This window comes from Nannobrachium achirus, assembly GCF_963921795.1.
Source record: "Nannobrachium achirus genome assembly, chromosome: 20".
Taxonomy (NCBI): domain Eukaryota; kingdom Metazoa; phylum Chordata; class Actinopteri; order Myctophiformes; family Myctophidae; genus Nannobrachium; species Nannobrachium achirus.
Window position 1 is genome coordinate 26,370,334 of NC_137827.1, and position 10,024 is coordinate 26,380,357.

General features: G+C 40.8%; 1 protein-coding gene across 1 annotated transcript; it reads left to right on the forward strand.

Annotated features, from left to right (window-relative positions):
- Positions 1–2,846: 2,846 nt before the first annotated feature.
- LOC308306036 (peptidase M20 domain-containing protein 2-like) lies at positions 2,847–8,989 on the forward strand (the record flags this gene model as incomplete). The annotated part of the gene is made up of 7 exons (XM_080750936.1): positions 2,847–3,242; positions 4,664–4,812; positions 5,651–5,793; positions 6,780–6,934; positions 7,121–7,247; positions 8,074–8,181; positions 8,847–8,989. 7 exons carry the CDS (start codon positions 2,847–2,849, stop codon positions 8,987–8,989), a joined length of 1,221 nt encoding a protein of 406 aa, XP_080607062.1.
- Positions 8,990–10,024: the final 1,035 nt, after the last annotated feature.

Here is a 10,024-nt window from a genome sequence, read left to right on the forward strand (position 1 = left end):
AGCATATTATAGCTCTCTGATTTATCTCAGGCTTGGTGCTCTCACCCTGATAGATCACCTTGGCGAAAGATTAGGCCTACATTTTCATCTTATGAGATACAAAAAATATTGAACGTTTGCGAAGCGCATGCGTAATGTGCTGAGAGATATATCATGGAACAGAAATACTATATGATGCATCACATGTGATTGATATTTGTTATTTAAAGCATTCTAGTGTAACCCATGTGGCCTTCAGTGCAGCACCTATACCGGTATTTTCATTTCAGACTTTCCTCACTCCATGTATGGTAAAAAGATCACTAGTGAAACACTGACACCTTGAGACTTAAGCTGTGACTCACAATAATTCATTAAATGTGTGTGTTGTGTTGGTTTAAACCACAGGCTGTAAAAAATATATACATGCCGTCTAATTGCAAACCTCTGTAACATACATAATAAATAAAGCTATGATCATGTGGGTTCAGCCCTCCTGTACCTCAATGTCACAGCAGAAAATGGAGGCACGCCCCCGGGGGCCAATGGCATAGTGGTCCAGGCACCTTGGCTGGTAATCTGGTCTGACAGTGTGTCGCACTTTCGAGTTCGATACTTTGCCGCGTGTCACCTCCTACCTATCAATAAAGGCATAAAAAAGACACCAAAAACGAATGAATATATAGAGGCAGATCTGAATCTCTAAAACTAAATTGTACTAACTATCTGCTAAGCAGTGCTCTCTTCAAGTTCTCTGTTTGTCCAAGTGTTGGCTGCAAAAGTCAAAAACAGGATGAATCGTGTGAAATAAACCACATGCTCACAACGCAAATCCCTGAATAAGATAGCCAATGCATGAGTGACTCCATGTCACTTCATTGACACACAATGGACAGTGGCATCAATGAAGCGTAAACCAAGCTGACAGACAGGCCATGTCAGCTTGGTGACAGCTTGCTTGGTGCTGTTCGACAACATGTCCTCTTGTGAGTGACAGCGACCCCCCAATTAACCTCAAGCACATACAGGGACAGACACACGTGTACACACAAATCCTACCCATGAACAACACACAAACAAACAAGCACACGCAAAAAGAAAGCACATGCACACAGTCAGGTAGAGACAAACCCCCTAACCCTAACCCTAACCCTAACCCTAAACCCGACAAACTTTTTTAACATGCCTCCCAGAACCCCCCCCCCCCCTCTCTCTCTCTCACACGCACGCACGCACGGCACACACGCACGGTCGCACGCACAGCACACACACACACACACACACACACACACACACACACACACACACACACACACACACACACACAGTGACAGCTGTGGACTCTTGTCCGCATTCATTTGGCACTAATTGAGCTTGTTCCACTTCTAGGTCAGATCTCTAGCTCTCAGAGTTCAGAGTGATTTATTGTTTTGTTTGTTGTGCGAATGCTGACAATTCAGTAGCCATGAAAAGATAAATGCACGGGTCTTAGCCTTTAATTAATTAATTATTTTTACTATTCATACATTTGTGGTTCATTTTATTGACTGCCAGATGAATATTGGTAGCTATTATTTTGTATGCAACAAAACACCCAATCTTGAAAACGATAGGATCTTTTTTTAATACTGAAATGTGTAGGCCCTATAGCAATTTTTTACATTAGGTAAATCAACAATTGTTGCAAATGAGTATAAAATAAATGATTTTATTTTATTTATTGAGCCATGCTGCCAAATTATGAATGGTGCTGAGTGACACATGGGAGAAAGACAGCCTCTGTCACTCTGGCACCCTCTATTGTGTTAGCAGAGACATTGACATTATTATATGGAATAGAAGCAATAACCACCACCTTCCAACCATCTCCTCTATGATTATTTAAATCACATAAGCCTGGTCAAAAGGCTTATACATTATCCTGACAAAGTAGGCCTATATCATAAAAGAATGCAGAGTTATATAGGCTACTGCCTACTGTCTGTTTCAATTTAACAGAATATCCCACATAATTGTGAATAGGGCATAGCAGTAGGTGTGGTATACTGGTGCCACTAAAAAAATCTCCCATTCATTTTTCACATAGACTTTTACCAAAAGTCAATCATTTTAAGCCTAGAATCAAGCCATCCAGGATCCTGGTGAATCATGACCATATAACCCTTGATTCTGTGAAAATAAATACAAAATAAAATAAATATATGATATACATTTAATAAATGCCCTCTGTTTAGCAATTTTATTTTTATTTTCAGAGAATCTGGATGGCTTGATTCTAAGCTTACAATAATTACATGATGATGATCTTTTTTTTCTTTTATGAATGGGAGATTTTTTAAATTGCACCAGTAAACCACGCCCACTGCTATGCCAAATATAGGCAACGTGCGCTCCCAGCCAGCAGAGGGCGATCAGCCTACGTATTCAATAATTTTGTATGTGTTTCTTTCATCCTGTGTGGTGTTGCTATGACAACATAGTTTCAGGGTCATAAAGGTCTGTCTGTCTGTCATATGGCTGTCTCATCACGCCCATCGTGTCCTGTTCCAGTCCTGGTTGTCCTATCCTTTGGTACACTTTTGAGTTAGTTTTACTATTTTCAGTACTTTTAAAGTTCTACTCCAATACTACATCTCAGTGAATTTTGAATTCCGGACTCTTTACTTGTATCAGAGTATTTCTACATAGCAGTAAACATGTGAATACTTTTCCCACCACTGCCTGCCTCATGGTCAATTGAGTTTTTTCAGCTACTTCCTGGTCCCACACTGGTTGCAGACCAGCCAACATATTATATATTCTCAATCTCATCATCAATCAACCACGTTCTACTCCACTACAACAGGGTAGTGCACCATCTCATCATCATGGAATCTAAGGAAATGAAAAACCAGCTTCAGCTCTGCATAGACAACCTCCACAGCGAGTTGTTCGAGTTGAGTGCAGATCTGTGGAGCTGTCCAGAACTCGCATGCCAGGAGAGACGAGCTCACGACCGGCTCGTGAGATTTTTCTCCGCGGACGACGCGTGGAGCGTGGAGAGCCACTATGTCCTGGACACCGCTTTTCGAGCCACGTGGGGTCCGTTCGGTGGGAAAGAAGGGGACGGCGTTGTGAACGTCGCATTCCTCTGCGAGTACGACGCGTTGCCAGGCATCGGACATGCCTGCGGGCACAACCTGATAGCTGAAGTGGGCGCTGCAGGTGCACTGGGGCTCAAATGTGCACTGGAAAAACAAGCACATTTCCCTGTTCGTGTAAAGGTATAGGCCTACTTTGTAGTTGTTATAACATAGAAGAAAACAAAATGGGTAAACACAACAAACAAACAAACAAACAAACAAACACACACACACACACACACACACACACACACACACACACACACACACACACACACACACACACACACACACACACACACACACACACACACTCAATAATGCAATGTAGAAATACTGCAAGTAAAGGTCCAGAATCCAACATCTACTTGTGTAAAAGTACAAAAGTATCAACATGTACTTAAAGTACCAAAAGTAGAAAGTACTCATTATGCAGAATGTCCCAAGTTTGTATAAAATAAATCTTTTGGAAATAGCAGATCTACAAGCTTACAATGCTTGTAGATCTGCTATTTTCAAATGGACACTACATTTATACAGAGCTGAAGTGGTTAAATGTATGCTTTGTAATAATAATCAAAATTTACAAAGTAACTAATAACTAAAGTTGTCAAAGAAATAATTGTAGTGGAATAAAAGTACAATATTTGCCTCTGCTCTGAGATGTAGTGGAGTAGAAGTAAAAGTACTGAATATTGGAAATACTCAAGTAAAGTACAAATACCTCAAAATTGTACTTAAGTACAGTACTTAAGTAAATGTACTTAGTTACTTTACATCACTTCACACACACACACACACACACACACACACACACACACACACACACACACACACACCCACACACACACACACACAATACATAAACCAGGAGTCTTCAACAGGGGGTCCGGGACCGGGATCCCTGTGAGGTCCTCATAGTTACAAGAGGGTGTCTTCCAAATCTTTGTGTGATAGAAACTTTATTTTTTCTAGGCTGCAGTGCACACACACCAAAGTACCTATGAGAGTGGAATCCCCATTCCACCAATGCATTTCAATGAGAATGGAGCGGTTTCATGCCAGTAGAGGATTTCTGCAAAGCACGCTCAATTCTCATTGAAATGCATTGGCGGAATGCGGATTCCACTCTCATAGGTATTTTGGTGTGTGTGCACCGTGCACCATGACCACTTGAACCCTAGTAGTATCCCTATTGTGTGTGGAACATTAGCCAAAAATAGCCGATGTACAAGCTCACAACGCCTCGCCCTGCAAGGCGTTGTGAGCTTGTAGATCTGCTATTCTTGGCAAAGAGGTTTGATGCAGAGAGAAAAGAAGAGCAGAATAAGTATTGACGATTCAAGTGGTTCAATGTCTAAAAATACACATTAATGCAACAACCTACACTGATGATAGTGTAATCTGCAACACAATTTTATACAATACGACAATACGTAGTGGGTGGTCAATTTTATACAATTCGTTGTGGGTGGTCCCTGCTTCATATCTCTCGCAGCTAAAGGGTCCTTGGCCTGAAAACGTTGAAGACCCCCGACATAATCCATGGTGTCCTCATGCAGGTAACAGTCCTGGGTACTCCTGCAGAAGAGAGCGTAGGAGGGAAGATTGACCTGATAAAGGCAGGAGCCTTCAGAGACGTAGACCTGGTGTTCATGGCTCACCCAGCTCAGCAGGACGTTGCCTTCCTGCCCTGTACTTCAATCACAGAGTAAGTAGATTCAGAACTTATCTCTCTGACCTCGTCTGTATATGCTATCTCTCTGACCTCGTCAAACCTCGTGTTCCCTCCAGTCCCCTCAGGTATGGCAATGCCAACCTCCTGGAATTCACCCATGAAGCAAAAAATAAATAAACACACATGTTGCGACAGGGCTTTCTCATTTGCAGCCCCCACCCTCTGGAACCCACTCCCACCTCACATAAAAGCCACCCCCACCCATGCCATGTTCAAAGCCTCCCTCAAAACCCACCTCTTTATACTTGATTTCCCCACCTAGCTCTACTCTCCGTGGGTACTTTGGGTACCTTGAAAAGCGCTATATAAATCTGATGTATTATCTTGTGCTAGAGATGTTGGCTGATGGGTGGCCCCAGAGGAAAAGCCACATTAATTCACTAGTGAGTACAATCTACTACCCATAGGTGATGTGTGCACATTTGACATTTTGACCTGAGGGTGGCACTAGAGTCAAGGTCATGAGGCCAGATCAGTTGGGGGGGGTCATCCATTATCAATGGGTCATCCTCTCAGGATCATGCACAGCAAAAATCCCATGGAAATGCAGCCAAGATTCATTTTCATATCATTTTCAAGATGGGTTTTTTGGGAACAAATTGAAGGACAGACATTGCTGCTATGGCTGAAAATGCACTGCGATGCAACCCACAGTCTATGGATGCACCGCATTCTTGATAGAGAATCTGTTATTCATGGGGGCACGCCGACACTGCCGTGTGACAAAGTATATTACGGTTTTGCCATTCTTCCTGTCAAGCCTAAAACCTTTTTCCTTTTTTCTTTTCTTTTCTTTTTTAATCTTGTGTAGCGTGACTGTAAAGTACCACGGGAAAGCATCCCACGCAGCTGCCTACCCCTGGGAGGGAGTGAATGCTTTGGATGCTGCCGTGTTGGCCTACAACAACCTTTCTGTCCTCAGGCAGCAGCTCAAACCTAATTGGAAACTCCACGGTGAGGAGAGAACGGGCACATTTGAAGTTGTGGTTATTATAGTTGTGACGATCATCAGATAAAGGTCTCCTCATACCTACTGTAGAATAAATGAAAAAGAAAAAGATAAGGTTATGGTGGCCTCAGAAAAAGCTAAAATACAGTTATTTTGGGGCATAAACCAGAAGCTGATGGATTAAATTAAGTCTGTTAATGAAGTACCGTGCATGACATTCACGGCATGTTCACATCATGTATACTTTACAATTCTACACCGAGGTGCCCAGATGTCCCTTGTGCCCACCTATCCTGTATCTGTGGTCTTTACAAGCTTTTCACAAGCTTTTAGTTCATGGTTATTTCATCCTTTCTATAATCTATATTTTATCTACCGGTATATGTTGAACCATTGCACATTTTTGTTTTTATTTTGAAGTACATAGTGTAAATAACTTTGACTTGAATTGATGACAACGATACATTTTCATTTCATAAAGTGTAACGGCACGTTGTCACAGACCCTGTTGTCATTTGATATTCCGATGACCACAGGCAGGTCTCAGTAATCACAGTCACAGTTATTAGTACACATCAGTAATTATACTGTGTGTGTTACCTTTTAAATATGATGAAATGTGAAACATTACATATATCAACTGTATCACACATGTTACTCACTTTGGATGCATTCAAGGATATTAGTGTCAAAGATCAGATTTTGAAATGCATGCTGAGTATTTTCTTCAAATAAGATCCAACAATACTAAGTTGCATGTCAACACGTGACAAGCATGTTAGAAAACAAAGTAAAAACATGTAGCTTTTCACAAAGAGAGGGATGCTTCAATGGTATCTCCAATGGGTAAAATGTACAACCATTTCTGTCTTTTAAAGTAAAAAAGTAATTGATTGCTGCTTGTTATGGTACACAGAATTGTGTAATCCCTATCAGTGAATAAGTGGTATTAAGTATCCCCTCCTATTGCATGTTTGCTTTTCTTCACTAGGCATCATCAAACATGGAGGGGTGGTGCCCAATATTATCCCTGACTACACTGAGATGGAGTTCTACCTCCGCACACCATTCATGAAGGATCTTTCTGATCTCACGGCCAAAGCCGAATCATGCTTCAGGTCAGCCGCATTGGCAACTGGTTGTGAAGTATGTATGCTTCAAAACTGTGCTCTTGCTTTATGTTAGCTGTGTTGTGCTCTGTGTTCTTATGGCTCGCATATTCAAATCACAGACTTCATGTTCAGACTTCCTTAGCCTACCATTCTTCAGTATAAATATGCACTGCAAATTGTTTGTTATATCTAACTGATAATTATCTAATAATATCATTAGGTGGAGATAATCTACCCAAACTCTGCCTACTCTAACATCTTACCCAATGTCACCTTGGCAAATCTCTATGAAAACAACGGGAAGGCGCTGGGAATAGAGTTTCAGGAGGAACCAAATGACTTCTGCGGTAGGTGTAAACAAATAAAGTTCTTGAGCAGTGAAGTAGATATAACAATTAAATTCAGCCACATACCGCTACATCTTCCAAGATGCAGGAGCAATAGATTCAGAACTACTTTTGCTATTGGCCATTTAAATATGTTTTGTGTGTGTGTGTGTGTGTGTGTGTGTGTGTGTGTGTGTGTGTGTGTGTGTGTGTGTGTGTGTGTGTGTGTGTGTGTGTGTGTGTGTGTGTGTGCGCGCGCGCGTGCGTGCGTGCGTGCGTGTCACTTATCAACAAGTATGAACTGTGTTGATAAGTGTTTGTTGATACTGATTTGTTTATTTATTTAACAGGAACTAATCTGTTGCACCAGAGCCATGTAGCTAATTTGCATCTTTTATAGTATTTACTGCTAGCTCTCATGTGTGGATTTATGTATGGGCAGCTATGTCACTTTAGGCCTCCCCAGAGTCCCCACTGGAAGCATGAGGTAGGGTGAGCAAGGGAGCGTCTATCAAATAGCATACTGTACCTATAACTTTATACAGTACTAAATGGATAAGAAAAAGGGTTATAAGACATCTATTTTAGGAAAAAGAAGAAAGAGGAGAAATTCATAAAATATAAAGGTATGCAGCTATATAATCTCTTTGAGTATACTGTAATATTATTCTCGTACAGGGCAAGTTAGAACCGCCACTACTGTCTGTGCGACAAATTGATCACCTTGAATGTGTCACTGTAATGAATGTTCAAGGACTGATATGTACATATGTTTGACAGGTTGCACAATGATTATCATCCAATTCCAACCAATATTTCGGTTGCATTCATAATAATTACCTTGCAGGTTCCACTGACTTTGGTAATGTATCGTTTGTAGTCCCTGGCATCCATCCCTTCTTCTACATTGGTTCAGATGCACTGAATCACACCAAGGAGTACACCAAAGCAGCAGGTAAGTCACAAACTGTACACATTTGTTATTTTGGGAACAGGTGTGTTAATTCGCTTAGCTTTATTTTATTTTTTCCTTTCCAGCCTAGCCCTAGAAAGGCTGTGATATTACATACACTGTACATGTCATGTATTCCAAATACACAGACATAGATCGGTCCTATTCCCACCCGGTTAGCAGACTGAGCTCTGTGTCATAAAAGTTATCCGCGCTGCGTGTGTACTCACCCAATAATTAATTCCTAAGACTTGGTGTCAGATATTGTCCTGTAGTTTCATATCCATTTGAACGTTCTGGCAGGAAACAGTGTGTTTAGTAAAATATCTCCACTTTTCCACAAGTTGTAAACGGGCGACATTCTCTCCGGGTGAAGGGCCAGAAATGAGTGCAGGACAAAACTCCAAATGAATGTAATTCCAAATGTACGGGGCACACAATTGGAGGTGGTGTGATTAATTAACCCACATCAATCGCTATGCACCTGTCAATTGTGTGCCCCATACATTTGTGCTTCCCAAACATCTATGTTCCCAAAGGAGATAGATCCGATCTATGGCTGTGTATTTGGAATACATGAAATGTATGTAATATGATCACATCCATTCTAGGGCTATTTCCAGCCAAGCAACTCTATGCATTTTCATACTCTTTTTTTTCCCCTCTAGGAGCTGAAAAGGCTCAGTTATACACCTTGAGGACCGCCAAAGCCCTGGCTATGACAGCTGTGGATGTTCTGTGCTGCCCTGATCTGCTTCTGAAGGTGAGAGAAGACTTCAATCAAGCTAAACTGAAGCAGGAGGTGAAATGACGAAGTGATATGGCTGTGTGTATTATTCAAAAATCATTTACTGTAAATTCAGTATCAGCCTATGGCTTCAACCTGATTTACTCAAATATTTTGACAGACATTAATCTACATGCTTGTCCAACTCCAGTCACAGGATTGTAACCTAGAGGCACACTGTACCTCAAGTTTATTTATAAAATATAAATGTGCTTGCATGCAGGGAGTGTTGCATATAAATAATGCTGGTGCCACTGTTCTATGGACACTGCTAATACATATCACCTTTTCAGAAAACATCACATTTATTACATACGGTTACATAAATTATCTTTTTTCGTGGGTAGCTCTGAAATTCTCATTTCTCAACCTTGCAAACCCGAAGTGAAAGGCAATCTGCCAGAAGATATTTGTGTATTAAGCTGAAAAATACATTGTAAAAACTAAGGGCTATTAGGCTATTGAACCTAAATGCACTAAACAGAGATGAGCTTCAGTTGTATAAAAAAAGAATCTATTGAATAAAATGAATTGAATAAAATCATATTCAGTATATTTTGATTTGTGAATAAGTAATAAGTGAATAATGGTATTTTTTCTGTGTAATTTGTCATTTCACACTAAAGTGTTACAGTGGCCTGACGGCAAAATAATTGCATTGATACAAATATCACCCAAAATTGATAACACCTATTGTAAAAGAAAAGTCAAAGGTTGAGCATTACCTGACCATCAGGTTTTGAGATTTCTGTTCGGATCTCAGTGTATGAGATTCACATCTGTAAAGGTAACATGAACGAACGAAGCATTTCAAATCAACAGCGTTGATCAAGTGCTTCAAGTGTACACTGTTGGACTTAATTAATGCTCTCTGCTGTTTGTTTTGAGAATCACTGCACGTAGACCTGATGGACAATGTAGCATGTACAGAATGACACGTCCATGTATGTGATAACCTTTAGGACAATCCCAGGCAACAATGTCCACTCGCATTTCCAAAATATTTACAACCACGGATCCAATGGTTTGACGGAGTGCCAAAGCCAAAAACCTGGAAAG